Source organism: Oncorhynchus mykiss, chromosome 22 (genome assembly GCF_057628025.1).
Source record: "Oncorhynchus mykiss isolate SJ-2025 chromosome 22, ASM5762802v1, whole genome shotgun sequence".
Classification (NCBI taxonomy): domain Eukaryota; kingdom Metazoa; phylum Chordata; class Actinopteri; order Salmoniformes; family Salmonidae; genus Oncorhynchus; species Oncorhynchus mykiss.
The window spans coordinates 4,289,566-4,312,189 of NC_143043.1; the positions used below are offsets into that span (position 1 = coordinate 4,289,566).

A 22,624-nucleotide genomic window follows, 5' to 3' on the forward strand; every position below is an offset into this window, starting at 1 on the left:
CTTGAACACCACGGGATAATTTATTTTATATTTCTTATTTATTTAAAATGACATGGTTTGATAGCCACATACAACAATCAGAACAGAGGGAAACCATTGTGAACCATTGTGAACAAACTAATTCCTACATTTGAACATCTCGGTAAAAAATGTCATTGATCCTGATTCAATGAATTGAGGGACATGGTTACATTTAGTACATGGTGTTGAAATATTTTACATTTATCAATAATCACAAGGTTATTTGGAAGAATAATGCATTAAGTGTGTATACAAAAAGTATAATCAACATGGTTTCTAATCTTCATTCCTCTGCATTGTAATGGTCCAAAGCTTTGTATTCTTTGGTCAGAATCTCTGAAACAATTAAGTCATATTCAGCTGTCCATTTCAAGACATCTTCTCATGCAAGTGGCCATGCTGTTTAATAATGTTCTTCTTCTTATCAACTTGTCATTATATAGGCAAGCACTTTGTTGGATGCAGAAACAGTCTGCTCCTAGATCAGTGTCTCTATTTCCAGAAGGTGTGAGATGCCTCTTTAAACTTGTAATCAGTTATACAGTTATAGTTCTCCTCAGAGATCCTCTGGCAATTTGCTGGTTTCTGTCTCACTGCTGGTAACTGATTGTTGGCTGCTGAACTGATGTTCATTGGCTCATCATTCTCACTGGTCGTTGACTGGTCATTGGCTCACCGGTCTGTTGGCTGATCGTGGGCTCACCGGTCTGATTGATGGTTGTTGGCTCTCCAATCTGTTGGTTGGTCTTTGGCTCACCAGTCTGTTGGTTGGTCGTCGGCTCACCTTTCACCATTCTCTCACGGTTTGTGTCTGGTGCTGTTGAGGTGGATCTTCATACCATCGTTGACGTCTCTGGACGACCCCTCGGGCAATGTCCGTGCTGCGCTGGAGAAGGACACGCTCACCTGCCTCTTCAGGATCTTCAGCACCTTACTCTTGTAACCCTTACAGGCAAAGAAGTAGATGAATGGATCCAGGCAGGAGTTGAGGTTCATCAGACAAACAGTGAAGTGTAAGGAGATCTGGAAGGCTGTGAGTTCAGCACAGTCTGGTGTGTAGATCAGCTTTCGGATCATGTATTGGAGGAGGTTGATGTGATAGGGGCTGAAACAGACCACAAACACCAGGGAGACGCAGCAGATCACCCCGATGGCTTTTTGGCTGCGCCCCGACTTGTCCGTCAGCTGATTGGCCTTGGCGGCGAGGCGGAGTTTATAGCACAGTATGGAGTAGCACACCAGGATGGTCACCACGGGGACTCCGTAGCCTAGGAATACGGCGCCAATCAGGATATAGGAGATGTTGGGCACCGGTTCGAAGTTGGGATACTCCATACAGGTGATGAAGCCATCAGGTTCCTCGTTAGTCATGGACATGGAGAGGAGGGGCAGAGTTTGCATTAAGACCAGCAACCACACCCCGACACAAATGTACCGGACATTGGAGACCTTACGGAAGCGTGCGAATCGGAGCGGCAAGACGACAGCAATGAACCGGTCCACACTGAGGCAGGTCATGAAGTTGACCCCGGCGTAAGTGTTGATGTAGAAGATCAGCCCTGTGATCTTACACAGGGTCTCCCCCAGGGGCCAGTGGAAGCCCAGGGCGTAGTAGATTATCCGTAACGGTAGTGACAGTGTGAACAGGATGTCGGAGATGACCAGGTTGGCGGAGTAGAGCGTGGTGGAGTTCATCTTCTTCACGTTGGGGCGGATGATGTGGAAGGCCAGGGCATTGCCCAGCAACCCCACGGAGAAGACGATGCAGTAGAAGAGTGGCATGAGGACTCGGGCATACCCCCGGTGGTTGTACAGGGTAATGCAGGTGTCTGAGTCGTTAAGGGTGGGGGTTGGATGGCTGGAGGTTGGAGGCTGGTTGAAGGTCCTCATCACCTCCATCTTGGGGCCAGTGGAGAGGGAAGCTAGCTATATCTGTGAAAATAAGAAAAAAGCAGCTTTGTCAATGCCAAAATGTTCATGTTTGCAGTTAGTAGTACACATCACTATTGACTGAATGGATGTAGATGTACACTGAGTGTACAAATCATTAAGAACAACTGTACTTTCCATGAAATAGACTGACAAGGGGAATCCAGGTGACAGCTACAATCACATATTGATAAACCCACACAGGTTAAAGAAGGATTTTTAAGCTTTGAGACAATTGAGATTGCGTATGTGTGCCATTCAGAGGGTGAATGGGCAAGACAAAATATTTAAGTGCCTTTGAACGTGGTATGGTAGTAGGTGCAAGGCGCACCAGTTTCTTTTCAGAAATGCAGCGCTGCTGGGTCTTTCACGCTCAACAATTTCCAGTTTGTATCAAGAATGGTCCACCACCCAAACGACATCCAGCCTACTTGACACAACTGTGGTAAGCATTGGAGTCAACATGGACCAGCATCCCAGTGGAATGCCTTCGACACCTTTTAGAGTCAATGCCCTAATAAATTGAATCTGTTCTGAGGGCAAAAGGGGGGAGAGGGTGCAACTCAAAATTAAGAAGGTGTTCATAATGTTTTGTGCACATAAAGTACATGCTAAATGACCAATTCCACTGCACACACCTGCGGTGGTCACGTCACAGGAAAGTATTTGTGTTAAAAGGCGCACTAGGAAGTCTACATCCCTACAGGGTACTCATACACTAGGAAGTCTGCATCCCTACACTCTACGGGCGCTTTCACATATCCTGGACCCTGGCTGTGGGTCCAAGATCCAGGACCAGGGTACGAGGTATTGTGACGCGGCAATACCCTTTGCTGATGTTCGCATGCAAAAACGTTAACATACGAAGTTGCAACCAAGTGATTTTTGTTATTTTCCGTTGGTCATTAAACTTTTGTTAGCCAGCTAACGTTATCTTGACATCTTGACGTTATATTAACTAACTTAATTAGCTAAATTAGCTAAGATACAACTAAATGAGTTCAAATAAGGGCAAAGGGGCGACATGAACTTTCTGTGAAACTGATACCTTATTGGAGATCTCGGATATGGATGGAATTGACAAATACCCACAAAATACATTGGTTTATTTGTGAACGTAAGGGGGCAAAAGGCTATTTAACCTTTTACTGCAGGGGGCTAAATCTGTGTCACAAAGAGTGTTTCTTGGTAGTTTTAAAACAGATATAAATTGGAGATTGCATCCCAATATTACACTTTATGTTCATTCTGAAAGTATTCAGACCCCTTCCCTTTTTCCACATTTTGTCACGTTACAGCCTTATTCTAAAATGGATTAAATAGTTTATTTTCCTCTTCAATCTACACACAATACCCCATAATGACATCACAATACCCCATGATGACATCACAATACCCCATAATGACATCACAATACCCCATAATGACATCACAATACCCCATAATGACATCACAATACCCCATAATGACATCACAATACCCCATGATGACATCACAATACCCCATGATGACATCACAATACCCCATGATGACATCACACTACCCCATGATGACATCACACTACCCCATGATGACATCACACTACCCCATAATGACATCACAATACCCCATGATGACATCACAATACCCCATGATGACATCACAATACCCCATAATGACATCACAATACCCCATAATGACATCACAATACCCCATAATGACATCACAATACCCCATGATGACATCACAATACCCCATGATGACATCACAATACCCCATGATGACATCACAATACCCATAATGACATCACAATACCCCATAATGACATCACAATACCCCATAATGACATCACAATACCCCATAATGACATCACAATACCCCATAATGACATCACAATACCCATAATGACATCACAATACCCCATAATGACATCACAATACCCCATAATGACATCACAATACCCCATAATGACATCACAATACCCCATAATGACATCACAATACCCCATGATGACATCACAATACCCCATGATGACATCACAATACCCCATAATGACAAAGAACAATCTGAAATATGACATTTTAATAACTATTCAGACCCTTTACTCAGTACTTTGTTGAAGCACCTTTGGCAGCGATTACAGTCTCGAGTCTACTTGGGTATGACGCTATAAGCTTGGCACACCTGTATTTGGGGAGTTTCTCCCATTCTTCTCTGCAGATCCTCTCAAGCTCTATCAGGTTGGATGGGGAGTGTCGCTGCACAGCAATTTTCAGGTCTCTCCAGAGATGTTCGATTGGGTTCAAGTTCAGACTCTGGCTGGGCCGCTCAAGGACATTCAGAGACTTGTCCCGAAGCCACTCCTGCGTTGTCTTGGTGGTGTGCTTAGGGTTGTTGTCCTGTTGGAAGGTGAACCTTTGCTCCAGTCTGAGGTCCTGAGCACTCTGGAGCAGGTTTTCATCAAGTATCTCTCTGTACTTTGCTCTGTTCATCTTTCCCTCGATCCTGACTAGTCTCCCAGTCCCTGCCACTGAAAAACATCCCCACAGCATGATGCTGCCCCCCCCCATGCTTCACCGTAGAGATGGTGCCAGGTGCTCCCTTCCAGTTGCTTTGTTGGGAATTATTTGTTGTTGTACTTCATCCTCCTCAAAAGACTCATTATAAATTTCACAAAAATGATTCAGCACCCAGAATGCCGTAATTAGAGTGTTCATTATGTCAATGTGAGAGTCATTGCGTTTAAGCAAACACCCCCATCTTCCCTTCAGTCGACCAAAAGCCCTCTCTAAAGTCATGTGAGAACTGCTGATCCTCTCATTAAAGTTGATCTACACAGGTGTGATTGCTCTCTGAGTAGGACTTCATCAGCCATGGAAGAAGTGGGTATGCGGCATCTCCTAATATTTCAAGTGGCACTTTCGCACCATGAAAGGTCTCAGTCCACCTTTGGAGTAGTCTGCCCTCCTGACCCTTGGTAAACAGTGCTGAGTTTGCCAGCACACGGGCATCATGTACTGTGACTACCCAACCAATGTAGATGTCCGATGTTAATGTTCATTTATGATCTACAACCCCTTTCTGGACCAAGAGTAAAACCTCTATCTGTTATAAAAGTCCCACTTGTCTTGTGGTGGTGCTATGATGTACTGTATGTGTCATCGATTGCTCCACAGCATTGACCTGATCCTGGTTGGCAGTCCAGGAATCTGTTACTATGTCTCTGAACTCAGCCTCAGTTGGTGTCTTGATATGAAGGTGTAACATTTTCTCCCGGGTGAGACTGCCAATTTGATTAGTGACTGTACATGCAGTTGACAAACCTAGACCAAACAATAACGAGATTGTTCGGTACTCTACATTAGTGGCAAGCCTCCACAGACAAATGGCAACAGGCTGCTCCACAGACAGTGCTTCCCTGTAATGACACTGTTGCTGGACAATATCACATAGACTGAGGAATGTTGTCTCCCTCATCCTAAAGTTCGCTCTCCACTCTGTCAGTCCAGCCTTCAAATGCAGTCATCCACCACTGTGCCTCCCTTGGAACAGCCCATATACTCCAGTGGAGGCTGGTGGGAGGAGATATAGGAAGACGGGCTCATTATACGGGCTGGAATGGAATCAATGGAACAGTCAAACTTCCGTATTTTACATTTACATGTTAGTCATTTAGCAGACGCTCTTATCCAGAGCAACTTACTGAAAGGAATGGTAGACTACAATATAACAATTCTAGCCAAGATAGATCTGACAGACCCTAATGATAGATCTGATCTAGAAAACAGAATATATATATTTTTTTTAATTAAATCATATATGCCTGCCATCATGTGTCATTTTGGCTAGTATTCTTCATAGATATTAGATTGCTGGTGCCACATATCAGACAACATTGTAAATGCCCGTGTGGGTAAATGTTCGTGACTGTTTTTATGGGCTATATAGAGGCAACAAGTTGGAGAGAAATAGCTAGGCATCTTTTTACTCACCTTGTTGCATGTTTTTGGATGAGTATGCTGAGAAACATATTCAACCTCAACTCTTGATTCCTCCTTAAAAAGCGTTGGCCTCAGAGTTGTTGTGTGAGCCTCCCGTCTTGGTTTAGGCACATAGGGGGGAATTCCAACCTGAGGTAAGCATGCGTAAATGGAACGTAATTCCCTTTCTATGCCCCTTTCTCTCTACACATATTCTGACCTTCAACTTAAACAGGAGAATAGCATGCTATTCGTTTTGGGTGAACATCAAAGAAATGAATGTGTGGTGGAGGTGTGTCTACAGATTCTGACCTCGACTTAATTCCCTCATAATTCCACCACCTTTACACACGATTCAATTATGAATAGTTGAGCAAGCTGTCGGATCCAAGTGGAAAAACATATTTATATTTTCTGATAGAAATAACACCATTCTCCATGCACTATAATTTACAAATTGATAAGCTCTATTGATAAGAGCTAGGTATATGAGTGAGCCGTTTGGTTAAGGGGGTTGTAGATATAAATTACAAATGTTTTATATTTATTTTACTGCATGACCGCTGGTGTGATGGAGTGAGAGGTTGGGCGTGTGAAGGTCGGTATATTCCTGCTCATTGGCTACATCTGCTGGCCAGGAAGGGTAAGAGCCTAGTTACACACACCTGAATATAATTAGGTTGGAGGTTGGGTGGTAGCTGTTTATCCTGGCTTTGGCCAGATCTGTTTTTGGTCTGGAGCAGCAAGAGCTGACATGCAGAGCCCTCCAGCACGGAGAGGGATATCGGGATAGGAACCTACCAGACATTACTCGGCCGTAGACCTGACCCCAGTAAAGACAAGCCTTGGCCAGATCTGTTTTTGGTCTGGAGCAGCAAGCCTTTACTGACCCCCCACTGCTACACTAGAGACAATTGTGAAACCAGCCTCATGGCAGTAAACTGAAGCAGATCAACACATCACCTTTTCCACAGTGAAGTTTTTAATAAACTTTGTTTCCTGACTCATTAACACAGGGCCAAATCCAAGGACTCAGGGTTGTATTTCATTGTGATCTGTAGTTACAACCTTCACACACGTTTTTTTCCCCTCTAATATATATATATATATATATATATATATATATATATATATATATATATATATATATATATATATATATATATATATATTTAAATATTTGCAGAAGTGCTATAGCCTTTTGTCTGAAGTAAGAAAATGGTAAAAACAGTGTGGCCACTATAGAGGTCCTATAATTTGCTGTTCTATATGTAATTCTATGGTGGCAATTGCATTAGAGTAAGGTGTTACAAAAGGTGCTATCTAGAATCTTCAAGGTTTTTCGGCTGTCCACATAGGATAACCTTTTAAAGAAGCATTTTTGGTTCCAGGTAGAACCTTTTTTATTCCAGGTAGAACTATTTTGGGTCCCATGTAGAACCCTTTCCACAGAGGGTTCTACACGGAACCCAAAATAGTTCTACCTGGAACCAAAAAGGGTTCTACTTGAAACCAAAAAGGGTTCTACCTGAAACCAAAAAGGGTTATCCTATGGGTCATTTAAGGATGAGTCATTTGAGCATTAAGGGCCCCAACCTCTTAACCACTAGATATTTGAGCCACAGTGTGCAACATTTAATTATATAGATTCAGTATCAGTGAGCCACCTGGTTACATCTTTATTCATATGTTACTAAGTTCTAAATTGGCCTGGTATAACAGCCAGGTCTCAAGGTGTGCCCTTGGGTATGAGCTGCCTAAGTTGTTTTGATGATGTGAACCTAATCATGATTAATCAATTGTACATTGAACCTGAGAACAAAATATTGTTAGCCATAGTTTACAGTTCTCAATACTGCAACTTTTGTTTTGGAACAATTTTAGGGTTTAGATTTTCGCTTCCCAATACCTTCCCAATTCTACCTAAATGTCAAGTCAAAAAAATGCTTTACTTGAAATAATGAATACACAATCAACAATTGAAGAAACCAAAACACAAATGTGCACCTACCAAAACCAGCTGTATTATTGCATACTTCCAAAGTGTCAGAGTAAAGCAGGATAGTTCCTCCTTGGCACGAGACAATTGTCCTCTCAGAGTTCAGCAGACACCATGTTCCCCCAGGGTTTTAGAGCAGAGTGACACAGAGTGACAAATAGAGAACTATGTTTCAGGGGCGGGCAGGCTCTCGTAACCATAGTGACATTATAATATTCTGTGTTGCTGTTATGTTATGTTCTTGAGTTTGTGGATCTCTCTCTCTCCCCCCCATGTCTCTGTCTCAAGCTGTCACATATCTACACGGTCATTTTTTAAACATGTTTTGTCTGTTTTTAAGACTATTTTGAATATAGTACAGAATATAGACAGGGAACTTCATCTCAGATTTAGTTGAGTCATTTACTACTTGTGTTAACCATCTCTTTTAGAATAACAAACAGATTGCCCACATGTTAATAATTATGAATTAATAGTGAATGTCAATTTAGCTACATATGATAGATAACTGATCAATCAGTGTTCAATGTTGCTATACGCTCGCCCTCAATATCATTAGGTGTTTCTTTTGTTCATACACTACTGTCAAAGTATTCACATCCCTTGCCTTTTTCCACATTATGTTGCTTTACAAAGTGGAATTCAAATGGATTTAATTGTAAAAAAAAATGGTCAGAGATCCTCACAAAATACTCTAATGTCAAAGTAGGATCATATAAAAAATATTTGTTTTAAAGAATCATGAAAAATCGAACACTAATATATCTTGACTAGATAAGTATTCAACCCACTGACTCACTTCATGTGATAATAACCTTTGACAGTGATTACAGCTGTGAGTCTTTCTGGGTAACTCTAAGAGCTTTCCACACCTGGATTGTGCAACATTTGCCCATCATTTTTTTCAAAATTCTTCACGCTCTGTCAAATAGTTTTTTGATCATTGCTGGACCACTGTTTTCAGGTCTTGCCATACATTTTTAAACAGATTTAAGCCAAACTGTAACTCGGCCACTCAGGAACATTCACTGTCTTCTTGGCAAGCAACTCCAGTGTAGATCTGGCCTTATGTTTTAAGTTATTGTCATGCTGTGTCTGGTATAAAGCAGACTGACCCAGGTTTTTCCCTCAAGGATTTTTCCTGCACTTAGCTCCATTCCATGTATTTTTTTATCCTGAAAAACTATCTTGTCCGTAACGATTACAAGCATACCCATAACATGACACAGCCACCACTATGCTTTAAATTATGGGGAGTGGTACTCAGTAATGTCTTGCACTGGATTTGCCCCAAACATAACAATTTGTATTCAGGACAAAAAGATAATTGCTATGCCACATTTTTTGCAGTAGTGCTTTAGTGTGTTGTTGCAAACAGGATGCATCTTTTGGAATATTTGTATTCTGTACAGGCTTCCTTCTTTTCTCTCTGCCAGTTAGGTTAGTATTGTGGAGTAACTACAATGTTGTTGATCCATCCTCAGTTTTCTCGTATCACAGCCATTAAACCCTGTATCTGTTTCAAAGTCACCATTGGCCTAATGGTGAAATCCTTGAGTGCTTTCCTTCCTCTCCAACAACTGAGTTTAGAAGGACGCCTGTATCTTTGTAGTGACTGGGTGTTTTGATACACAATCCCAAGTGTAATTAATAACTTCACCATGCTCAAAGGGATATTCAATGTCTGCTTTAAAAAAAATCTATTTACCAATAGGTGCTCTTCTTTGTGAGGCATTGGACAAACTACTTGGTCTTTGTGGTTGAATCTGGTTGAAATTCACTGCTCGACTGAGGGACCTTACAGATATGTATTGGGTACAGAGATGAGGAAGTCATTCAAAAATCATGTTATACACTATTATTGCACACAGTGAGTCCATGCAGCTTATTATGTGACCTGTTAAGCAGATGTTTACTCCTGAACTTATTTAGGCTTGCTATAACAAAGATGTTGAAGACTTATACTTTTTAATTCATAAAAAAATAAAACATTCATAGTTGATTCCATGTTGAAATTATGCTGTATTTGTAGTCCAGTAATACAAAATATACATTTAATCCATTTTAAATTCAGGCTGTAACACAACAAAATAAGAAAGAAGTTGAGGGGTGTGAATACTTTCTGAAGGCACTATAGTAATGATGCTTGTAAGTATTGTAAGTTCTCTTGGCAACGGGGTGTGCCCTGGAGAGGATGTGGTTTCAGCCACGTGTGTGTTCATGGCCCCCTCTATCTGTTTCATATCTTCACAATCATTGACATTTTCTTATTTTCACTGTTCTTTGCTTTCGCAGTACAGCTCTGGTTTTGTGGTTTGGTATGTGTTCTCTTCCACGAAATGACCTACATCCCTTCACTTTTTCCACATTTTGTTGTGTTACAGCCTGAATTTAAAATGGATTCATTTGAGATTTTGTGTCACTGGCCTACACACAATACCCCATAATGTCAAAGTGGAAATATGTTTTTAGAAAAAAAAAAAGAATAAATAATGTAAAGCTGAAATGTCTTGAATCAATAGCTAATCAACCCCTTCGTTACGGCAAGCCTACATAAGTTCAGGAGTAAACATTTGCTTATCAAGTCACATAATAGGTTACATGGACTCATTCTGTGTGCAATGATAGTGTTTTAACATACAGATAATTGTAAGGTCCCTCAATCGAGTAGTGAATTTCAATCACAAATTTAACCACAAAGAGGGAGGTTTTCAAATGCCTCGTAAAGAAGGGCACCTATTGGTAGATGGGTAAACCAAATAAGCAGACAATGAATATCCCTTTGAGCATGGTGAAGTTATTAATTACACTTTAGATGTTGTATCAATACACCTAGTCACTAGAAAGATACAGGCATCCTTGTAACTACGTTAGGAGAAAACTCAGGATGGATCAACAACATTGTAGTTACTCCACAATACTAACCTAATTGACAGAGTGAAAGGAAGCCTGTATGGAATACAAATATTCCGAAACATGTATCCTGTTTACAACAAGGCACTAAAGCACTACTGCAAAACATGTGGGAAGGCCATTATATTTTTGTCCTGAATACAAAGTGTTATTTTTGGGGCAAATCCAATACAACACATTACTGAGTACCACTCTCCATATTGTCAAGCATAGCTGTGGCTGCATCATGTTATGGGTATGCTTGAAAACCTGATTCAGTCTGCTTTCCACCAGACACTGGGAGATGAATTCACCTTTCAGCAGGACAATAACTTAAAACATAAGGCCAAATCTAAACTGGAGTTGCTTACCAAGAAGACAATGAATGTTCCTGAGTGGCTGGGTCTCGGTTTTGAGTGAAATCTCCTTAAAAATCTATGGCAAGACCTGAAAATGTTGTTCTAGCAATGATCAATTTGACAAAGCTTGAAGTATTTTAAAAAGAATAATGGACAAATAAAATCGAGTACAACGCCATGCAATCTCCATAGACAAACATTGGCAGTATAATGGCTTTACTGAAGAGCTCAGGGACTTTCAACGTGGCACCATCATAGGATGCAACCTTTCTAACATGACAGTTTGTCAAATTTCTGACCTGTTAGAACTGCAAGTGCTGTTTGTGAAGTGGAAACGTCTAGGAGCAACAACGGCTCAGCCGTGAAGTGGTAGGCCACACAAGCTCAAAGAATAGGACTGCCGAGTGCTGAAGTGTGTCTGTCCTCGGTTGCAACACTCGCTACCGAATTCCAAACTCCCTCTGCAAGCAAAGTCAGCATAAAAACTCTTTGTCGGGAGCTTTATCAAATGCGTTTCCATGAGCGAGCAAGCCTAAGATCACCATGCGCATTGCCAAACATCGGCTGGAGTGGTGTAAAGCTCGCCACCATTGGACTCTGGAGCAGTGGAAATGCATTCTCTTGAGGGATGAGTCATGCTTTACCATCTGGCAGTCCGACGGATTAATCTGGGTTTAGCGGATGCCAGGACAACGCTACCTACCCGAATACATAGGGCCAACTGTAAAGTTTGGTGGAGGAGGAATAATGGCCTGGGACTGTTTTTCATGGTTTGGGCTAGGCCCCTTAGTTCCAGTAAAGGGAAATCTTAATGCTACAGCATACAACTACATTCTAGACTATTCTGTGCTTCAACCTTTGTGGCAACAGATTGGGGAAGGCCCTTTCGTGCTCAGCATGACAATGCCCCTGTGCACAAAGCATGGTTCATCCAGAAATGGTTTGTTGAGATCAACATGGAAGAACTTGACTGGCTTGCACAGAGCCTTGATCGGAATGAATTGGAACGCCGACTGCGAGCCAGGCCTAATCACCCAATATCAGTACCCAACCTCACTAATGCTCTTGTGGCTGAAATGGTCATGTAGTGTGTCTATCTAAATGTGAAGAGGGGATGTGTAGACTTTCACAATGATTTCATTAATAACATTTTACCTTTAAATGTAGGCAAGTCTGTTAAGAACAAATTCTTATCTACCCCAGCCAAAACCGGACGACGCTGGGCCAATTGTGCGCAGCCTTATGGGACTCCCAATCATGTGATGCAGCCTGGATTTGAACCAGGTACTGTAGAGGTACTGATACCTCTTGCACTGAGATGCAGTGCCTTAGACTGCTTCACCACTTGGGAGCTATTGATTAGTTGGTGTTTCTAAATAAAAGTGTCATTGGTGTTAATCAATTTAAATGAAGGGAAATTAAATTGTGAGCAAAATGATTCATCATATCACTAGTAAACTATTTTTAAAGGGTTCAATATCTAAAATTTGAGCATCTCCATTTTAGAAAAAAAAAGTATTGCCAAAAATGTGTTATTGGTGTTACCATCATTGGTATTACTACACCTACTGGTGCTACAATGACAGAATGGTGGTAAAAAATGATTTAAGCTGCCATATTAGCTGATTCAGAATGAGAAGATTTACCTAATTTAAAATGTCAATCTGCAATTGGTATATACATTTTTGGACATTGATAGTAATTATATTTACCCATTTATTGTTGAAGAATATAACTTATAAATGCTGCATGAGCTTCGTTCAACTGTTGTACACCATCAGAACCCAAAATATCTTGAGGATATTCTGCCATCTGGCCTCACCAAAGAGTCTAGAGATGACACAGTTCCATTTGCCCTACTTCAGTCTTTGTTCACCACCTGATGATTTGATCTTCGAGTGACGACCAGAGAAGAAGCCACTTGTAAAGGCCCCCTTCACACTTCAAATATGAACATTTCTTTTGAAGGGTAAAATTATAGGACTGTTTTGCTCTTCAAATATCACTGAATGTCATAGTGTATCAATGGGATGCCCATTCTCTGTACTTTCTACTATATGACCATTGAATCACATCTAAGGTGGAAGTGCTAAATCATTGATGTCCAAATAGCAAAGAATCAGATCCGTTTTCACCAAGTCGAGTAGCTTAATGTGATAGACAGAATAGCAAATGTGTAGTGCTAGTGCAGTGTTGTGTGTGGAGTTGTGTCCAGTCCACTTCCTGTTTGACATACTCTCCTCCTGTCTTTCCTGTCCTCATCTATCCTATCAATAAAAGCACATAAAATACAAAAGGTAAATATCAAGAGCGACTATGTAAGATCAATGATATAGCATTATCTACACAGGATGATTTGTGATGATTCAATTATGAACATTTATCAACATAAAAGTGTGACACTGGTGTTTTCCATTATCAGGATCTCTTGTAAACACGCGGAGGAATCTCAGTATAGCGGGTGGGACATTAGGACCCCAAAAGCCCGCACACCATCAGCAGTTTTACTCGAGCTAGACAATGACGAGAGCCATTTCCCGGAAGGCCTGTTAGTTGAAACGGCTCTGTTAACCTTTGAAGAAGGATTGTCGTATGTTTCTGTGGTCAATGTTAGCACTAGTGTTGTGTATCTCCTGCCTAGGATTACACAAGGAGCACTTTACTCAGTTGATACAATCCAACCTCCAGAGTCCACCATCTCATTTAACAAAGACACAACCACCCAAGGTCCCATTACTGTGACATGTTACCAGATTTCAGTCGTAGGGACAAATGAATTAAATGGATCGATCTGGCTTGACACCTGACGAACAAACTGCTGTTAAGAACTTGCTGTTGCAATTCAAATATGTCTCAAAAGATTATAGTTGCCTTGGCTATACATCCGAGCACCAGATCCCACTCTTTGAAGATGACTAGGCACGTTTACCGTCGCATTCCCCCATATCAGTTTGAAGCTGTTACAGGTCATATCAGACAACTGTCAGAAGAGCATGTCATTAGGGAAGTTTGTGGCCCCTACGGTTCATCTTTGATACTGGTTCAGAAGAAAGATGGCTCCCTAAGAATGTGCGTTAACTACAGCCAGTTAAATGCCAAAACTCGCAAGGAGGATGCATGCCCATTATCTGTGATTGATGCTCTGATTGGATGCTCCAACAGGTGCCTGCCTAGTGGTTCTCTACTCTAGATCTTGCCAGTGGTTACAACCAAGTCCCAGTATCAGAAGCTGACCGTTACAAAACTGCTTTCTGTTTATTTGAGTTCAATAGGATGTCCTTTGGGCTATGTAGCACTAAGACTGCACTCAGTCAGTTGTATAAGGAAATCAGCTAACAGGAAACCACTCACAAAGAGGCGGCGCTCCTAGTGGCCGGAGACTTTAATGCAGGGAAACTTAAATCAAATTTCTATCAACATGTTAAATGTGCAACGAGAGGGAATTTTTTTTAGATCACCAGTACTCCACAAACAGAGAGGCGTACAAAGCTCTCCCTTGCCCTGCATTTGGTAAATCCGACCACAACTCTATGCTCCTGATTCCTGCATACAAGCAAAAATTAAAGCAAGGAAGTACCAGTGACTTGGTCTATAAAAAAGTGCTCAAATGAAGCAGATGCTAAACTACAGGACTGTTTTGCTATCACAGACTGGAACATGTTCCGGGATTCTTCCGATGGCATTGAGGAGTACACCACATCAGTCATTGGCTTCATCAATAAGTGCATCCATGACGTCGTCCCCACGGTGACCGTACGTACATAAGCCAACCCGAAGCCATGGATTACAGGCAACATTCGCACTGAGCTAAAGGCTAGAGCTGGCACTTTCAAGGAGTGGGATTCTAACCAGGAAGCCTATAAGAAATCCCGCTATGCCCTCCGACGAACCATCAAACAGGCAAAGCTTCAATACAGGACTAAGATTGAATCGTACTACACCGGCTCTGACGCTTGTCGTATGTGGCAGGACTTGCAAACCATCAGACTACAGTACAAAAGGGAAGCACAGCCGAGAGTTTCCCAGTGACATGAGCCTACCAGACGAGCTAAACTACTTCTATGCTCGTTTCGAGGCAAATAACACTGAAACATGCATGAGAGCACCAGATGTTCCATATAAGGCTGTGTGATCACACTCTCCGCAGCAAATGTGAGTAAGACCTTTAAACAGGTCAACATTCACAAGGCCGCAGGGCCAGACGGATTACCAGGATGTGTACTGCGAACATGCGCTGACCAACTGGCATTTGTCTTCACTGACATTTTCAACCTCTCCCTGTCTGAGTCTGTAATACCAACATGTTTTAAGCAGACCACCATAGTGCCTGTACCCAAGAACACTAAGGTAACCTGCCTAAATGACTACCGACCCGTAGCACTCACGTCTGTAGCCATGAAGTGCTTTCAAAGGTTGGTCATAGCTCACATCAACACCATCATCCCAGAAACCCCAGACCCACTCCAATTTGCATACCGCCCCAACAGATCCACAGATGATGCAATCCATATTGCACTCCACACTGCTCTTTCCCACCTGGACAAAAGGAACACATTTGTGAGAATGCTATTCATTGACTACAGCTCAGCGTTCAACACCATAGTGCCCTCAAATCCCATCAATAAGCTAAGGACACTGGGACTAAACACCTCCCTCTGCAAATGGATCCTGGAATTCCTGATGGGCCGCCCCCAGGTGGTAAGGGTAGGTAACAACACATCCAACACTCTGATCCTCAACACAAGGACCCCTCAGGGATGCGTGCTCAGTCCCCTCCTTTACTCCCTGTTCACTCATGACTGCACGGCCAGGCACGACTCCAACACCACCATTAAATTTGCTGATCACCGACAACGACGAGACAGCCTATAGGGAGGAGGTCAGAGAACTGGACTCAACGTGATAAAGACAAAGAAGATGATTTTGGACAAAAGCAAAAAGAGGACCGAGCACGCCCCCATTCTCATCGACGGGGCTGCAGTTGAACAGCTTGAGAGCTTCAAGTTCCTTGGTGTCCACATCACCAACAAACTAACATGGTCCAAGCACACCAAGACAGTCGTGAACAGGGCACGACAAAACCTATTCCCCCTCAGGAGACTGAAAAGATTTGGCATGGATGTTCAGATCCTCAAAAGGTGCTACAGCTGCACCATCGAGAGGATCCTGATGGGTTGCATCACTGCCTGGTATGGCAAATGCTCGGCCTCCGACCACAAGGCACTACAGAGGTAGTGCGAACGGCCCAGTACATCACTGGGGACAAGCTTCCTGCAATCTAGGACCTCTACACCAGGCGGTGTCAGAGGAAGGCCCTAAAAATTGTCAAAGACTCCAGCCACCGTAGTCATGGACTGTTCTCTCTGCTACCCTACCGTAGGGTAGCAGAGAGAACAGTCCATGACCAGAGCGCCAAGTCTAGGTCCAAAAGACTTCTTAACAGCTTCTACCCCCAAGCAATAAGTCTCCTGAACATCTAGTCAAATGGCTACCCAGACTATTTGCATTGCCCCCCCCTCCCCTCTTAACACCACTGCTACTCTCTGTTGTCATCTATGCATAGTCACTTTAATAACTCTACCTACTGTACATGTACATATTACATCAACTAACCGGTGCCCCTGCACATTGACTGATTCGGTACCCCCCTGCATATCGTCTCACTATTATACTGCTGCTATTTAATGACTTGTTACTTTCATCTCTTATTCTTATCCATATATTTTTTTAACTGCATTGTTGGTTAGGGGCTCGTAAGTAAGCATTTCACTGTTGTATTCTGCACATGTGACTAATAACATTTTATTTTGATTTGATCCTTAACTAGCTTTGAAAAAGTGAATCCATTCTTCTCCAATATAAAAAATATTATCATGCTTGTAACGTCAACAGTAGGCATGCTTCGGAGGGGAGCTTCGGAGGGGAGGGGCAGACATGCACACACACTTGCAAGATGTCCAGCTGGCAGGCAAACACTGGAATACGTTTCTGAGTGACAGAGTGAGGGCTTTGCATAGGCGCTTTGTTGTGTTTTTTTTGTGGGACTGGGAAAATTGGCCTGGAACGTAAAATAATGTTATTAACCGGTTCCCATGCTTTTAAAATAAAGTTTATTTTCCGGAACAGTATATATCACTTTTGTTCACGGTTCTGATTCCGTTTTCAGTTGTGTTCCCTGAACCAGGTCCAACACTTGACTTGCAATATCTTAGCCTAATATGATCCACTATTGCTAGCGATCGTCAGGAACAGGAAAAGTGGAGTATACAAAACTTTAAGAACATCTGCTCTTTACATGACAAAGAATGACCAGGTGATTCCAGGTGAAAGATGTCACTTGTTAAATCCACTTCAATCAGTGTAGATGAAGAGGAGCAGACAGGTTAAATAATGATTTTAAACCTTGAGGCAACCGAGACATGGATTGTGTAGTTTGTGTCAAGAACTGCAGTGCTGTTGGGTTTTTCACACTTAACAATTTCCAGTATCAAGAATGGTCCACCTTCCAAAGGACATCCCGCCAATTTGACACAACTGTGGGAAGTATTGGAGTCAACATGGACCAGCATCCCCGCGGAACGCTTTCGACACCTTGTAGACTATTCAGTATGCTCCGACGAATTGACTCTGTTCTGAGGGAAGTGAAGAAAGGTGTTCCTAATGTTTGGTATATTCAGTAAATGTGGGTATAACTGACGGTGGCTACCAATAGTGGCTAATATTTAACATGATGCAAAGCGTAAAAAATACAGTGAAAAGTCCGGGGATATAATTGAATCACTCTTCATAAATCAGCTCTGTAAATCGGACGCTATTCTGTCATTTGCTCATACTGAAACATATAGCTTGGATCTCAATTTCATCCCTGCAAGTTAGGTCAGCAGTTTTTACTAGGCAGTTAAGAACAAATTCTTATTTACAATGAAGGCTTGGGAACAGTGGGTTAACTGCCTTGTTCAGGGGCAGAACGACATGTTTACCTTGTCAGCTCTGGGGATTTGATTCAACAACCTTCCGGTGACTGGACCAACGCTCTAACCACAAGGCTACGTAAACTTCACTGCGGGAAATTGATATGTTGATATGCATCAGTTTGCTGCCATATATTTGTCTCCCGCGACCATAAGGTACAATTTATACGCGTTCAGAATAGAGATCAATTAAATATAGTCATTAATATTTAGCTCAGTTTCAGAACCCATGCGTAGATTTAAAAACACAAATTTCTCACAATATGTAGGTTTAGGGAATTTTCCATGATTTCTTGGCATTCGTGGAAAATGGGCTTTATGCAAGAAAAAAAAGATAAATATAATTAAACTGAACAGAATATAAACTGTTGGTCCCAGTATGTAAACTGTTGGTCCCATGTTTCATGAGCTGAAATAAAAGATCCCAGAAATGTTACATATGCACAAAAAGGTTATAAACTTAAAACATGTGTTCACAGACAAATGAGGAGTATTTCTGTCTGTAATAAAGCCCCCTGCTCAGTCATGTGAAATCCATAGATTAGGACCTAATGGATTTATTTCAATTGACTGATTTCCTTATATGTACTCGGTAAAATCTTTGAACTTGTTGCGTTTTGATTTTATTTGATTCAGTATGTAATAGGGAGAAAAGTGTACAACACCCCTCACTGACTATGGAACTGTGTGATCACACAGTGAAGTATTGCGCCAGGCTTCAGGTTCAAACTGCCTGGTCTGCGAGATCTATTATGTTTTTACATTGAATATCATCAACTGTTAGTGATCCTAACAGTACATGGGCAGTTAAATATGTGTGGTTATTAGGCCTACTGTCGATACTGAAAGTGGCTAATATTTAACATGATAGAAATAGGAAACATAGCAAGTCAGGGGGATGTCAGGGAGTGCCCAAAGGTTAAATTTGATTTGCGGCTGTCATTTTGCAATGCTTTGCATTGTCATCACATTCTCACACGTACCCATTTGGCTTGCATCTCCAAGCTTCATCCCTTCAAGTTAAACGGCCATGGATGCAATACAAATTCATGCAATACAAATTCTGCACAATGGCACATTTCATAAACATCACTGTGGGAAAGGTAGGTAAAGTTGATATGTTGATATGCTTCAGTTTGGTGACATATGACTGGTTGCGCAAGAAAACAGCGATCATAAGGTAAAATAAATCTAAAACAATTATAATGTATATGTAACAGTATAACTTTAGACCGTCCCCTCGCCCATACCCGGGCGCACACATCAACCACAGTCACCCAGGAAGCATCGCTCCACAAAAGCCACGGCCCTTGCAGAGCAAGGGGAACTACTCCTTCAAGGTCTCAGAGCAAGTGACGTCACCAATTGAAACGCTATTTAGCGCGCACCACCGCTAACTAAGCTAGCCGTTTCACATCCGTTACACTCTCCTTTTGCCGCAGCAACCAGTGATACGGGTCAACAGCATCAATGTAACAGCATAACTTTAGCCCGTCCCCTCGCCCATACCCGGGCGCGAACCAGGGATCCTCTGCACACATCAACAACAGTCACCCACGAAGCAAGGGGAACTACTACTTCAAGGCCTCAGAGCAAGTGACGTCACCGATTGAAATGCTATTTAGCGCGCACCACCACTAACTAAGCTAGCCGTTTCACATCCATCACATATATTTACAATCCTCATATCCAAACTGCATACTCATTTAAATAGTTATTATCTTTAGCTCTAATCAATTAGTTAATTACAGAACATGGAGAAAGGTCTTATTTGTATCCGAAAAAAATAAGTACATGTTGTTCCACTTGGAACAGGCAGGTTCCTCGACCTTATTCATTGCGCAAAAAGTTGGTTGAATTTACAGGCTATGACGTAGGCATCTCTGCACACCTACATGTCTGTTTCTCCACCAGAATTAATAGCTGGCTGAAACATGCATTACATCATGCCTAAATCCATGGTCAGAATACGGGTAGAGAGAAAAATAAAACATTTATAAAAAGGGAATTAAGTTCCATTTATGCACGCGTAACTCGGGTCCCCTTAGTGAGAACCATTGGGTATGTGAGATTCCAACTGACTTATTTTCCTGTTACATCAGCATTCATCATTATGCAACAATTTAGTGTTAACAACCTTATCCGAAAACAATATCAACCTCAGATTTCGGTTCAAATAGTATTCGTTTTCTTTCAAATAATTAGTTATGTTATTAACATAGAGCACTAATGTAACGGTAATTCTAACCGCAGGCGGCAGCGCTATAGGTTCAGGGGTGTGCCAGAAATATTTTCTCTATTTTCACTAACACAATTATCCTTGCACATGCTGGTGTTGGCGCTTCAAGTTGTGTATGTACGGTCTTTTATGTATCACTTGGAATCAACCCCAATTCCAACGTTAGTCCGTTTTAGTTTGTTAAATATCTTACAGAAACGAAATAACAACATGTAGACCTATCTTTGCAAAATACGTTAAACTTGAACCTAATTTGCAGTCCACATTGTTCTAAGTAATTGCATGGCTTCAATAGCATTCACACTGATATAAGGGGTGAGCCTACTGTAAATGTCATAATGGCTGAACATGGACATGCCAAACATTGTCAATAAGCAAGATACCATTAATTATCGATAAGGCCTAAAAATAGACCGAATAATTCTAATAAAATGTTTTAAAAAGGAAACTTGTTTTATATCACACTTACAGGTTCCATCATTTCTTCCCGTGGGCATGTAATGTTAAAACGCAGACAATGGAGGGTTTTACGCACATCCAAACTTTTCTCAGTAGCTGGACCAAGATCCAATTCAATGAGAAAGGGAGAATGTCAACTCACCGTTATACTGCTCCCAAGTAGGCCTGTTTTGTAAAAAAATGATCAGAACCATTTTATAGAGCAGAACACATTAACACATCTCCAGATGCTGCGTTGCATGCGCACCACGGACGTTGAAACCGTAAAACAAGGAAGGTGATACATTCTAATAAGATTGCTTGTATTTCGTTTAATTTTATTTCAACCAATCTGTTTATCAGCAACAATACATACACATAAAAGGAAATGACATCATAAAATCACAAGGATAAAAATACACGCATTGCTGTTGAACCAGCTTTTGTTATAGTAGAGTTAAGGTAGGGCTTGGTTTTTGAACATATACAACGGAAAACAAGCAATTGTTACAGGTTACAGATAACTTCTAAATACGAGGTTCACCGATATTTCATGATGGGCAAAGCCTACATCATGGAGGGAGTTTGACGCATGTCCAAACGGAATCTGCATGGTTAAAATAATGTGGGGATGCCTACAATGCGTAAAGAGGGAATGTCAGCTCACTGTTTTACTGCTCTCAGACTTTATATTTTAATAACGGTTTGTTGATTAAACTTTACTTGCAAGCGGTCTCAGGAGCCAAACCATTTATCGACAGTCTAGACTACATCACGATTACGTTGAGCAGGACAAAAAAAGTCTTACGTGAGAGGATAGTATGCTTGGTTTTTAACAAAATAAAAACGAAATGGGGAAAAAAATGTGAGTTTTTTATGTTTCTGAATACGAAGTATATGGGCACCAAAAGCACATTAGCCTACTCTTGTTCCAGTCGCATATTGGCAGTGTGCTTCACGGCTGGATAGCCTGCGTTTCCGCTGTCAGAATTCATGCTTAACCAATTACATTAAGGCTAAAACCCATTGGGTCTTGGCGTGTCTAAACAGAACACTATTTGAAGCGTTAAATAAACTTTTACTTTGACACGTTACCTAGCCAGCACCAATGCAACCAGCCTGAAAACAATGAAACTGCAGTCATTTTCATTATTCTTAGCAATGATTTAGCCATCCCTGTGAGTAAGTATTAGCTCGGTAGCCACTTGTTCACCTATTGAAATTGAACTTCAGTTCATGAAAATAAATACCTAGCCAGCTACTTAACCCTGTTGCCCAAACCTAACGTTATAAGCAGCCATCTAGCTTCATATGGTGAGTGACTCTCGACCGGACCGGTTATGTGTTGTGAAGCTAGCCACAATAAGGATTAGGCACAATAGTGGAATTTGAGGTCTGTTGTGCGCGCTAAATAACGTTTCAATCGGTACGTCACCGATTGAAACGCTATTTAGCGCGTACCACCGCTAACTAGCTAGCCGTTTCACATCCGTTACACTTTCAAAATAAAAGCACCTCTTTGAAAGTGATGCGGAAGGTTGCAATTGGTGGAATCATGCCATATTTAGATTATATAATGTTAAACATGGTTGTTACATATGAAATACGAGTGATAGTGTAATCAATGTGTAATAACTACGTAAAAAATGTATGAACATGTTAAATTATTATGTGATGTGCAGTCATATTCAGGTCCTGATTGGTCAACAAGCTTATTTGACACATCAAATAGTGTTATTTGACGTGTATCTTTAATTACACGCAAAGACCAAGACGGCGTTCCAAAAAAACAGCTTTTGGTTGGTCTTAAATATCCC

The 22,624-nt window shown here is 41.5% G+C and overlaps 1 protein-coding gene across 6 annotated transcripts; it reads right to left on the reverse strand.

Moving 5' to 3' along the window:
• Positions 1 to 19: 19 nt before the first annotated feature.
• Positions 20 to 21,193, reverse strand: gpr183a (G protein-coupled receptor 183a). 6 transcript variants are annotated; one of them, XM_021578626.3, is made up of 3 exons: positions 7,921 to 8,111; positions 5,922 to 6,059; positions 20 to 1,953 (listed from the first exon to the last, which is right to left on the reverse strand). In XM_021578626.3, exon 3 carries the CDS (start codon positions 1,918 to 1,920, stop codon positions 820 to 822), a length of 1,101 nt encoding a protein of 366 aa, XP_021434301.1. In that variant the 5' UTR covers positions 1,921 to 1,953; positions 5,922 to 6,059; positions 7,921 to 8,111; the 3' UTR covers positions 20 to 819. The 6 variants fall into 6 exon arrangements, 4 of the variants coding, with proteins under 4 accessions (XP_021434301.1, XP_021434302.1, XP_021434303.1 ...); XM_021578627.3 differs by having other exon boundaries at positions 5,922 to 6,027; positions 7,921 to 8,060; XR_002470193.3 differs by lacking the exon at positions 20 to 1,953 and adding an exon at positions 3,997 to 5,501 and having other exon boundaries at positions 7,921 to 8,055.
• Positions 21,194 to 22,624: the final 1,431 nt, after the last annotated feature.

Coding starts and splice junctions, on each gene's coding strand:
- gpr183a (XM_021578628.3), bottom strand. CDS start 1,920: ATGGAGGTGATGAGGACCTTCAACCAGCCTCCAACCTCCAGCCATCCA.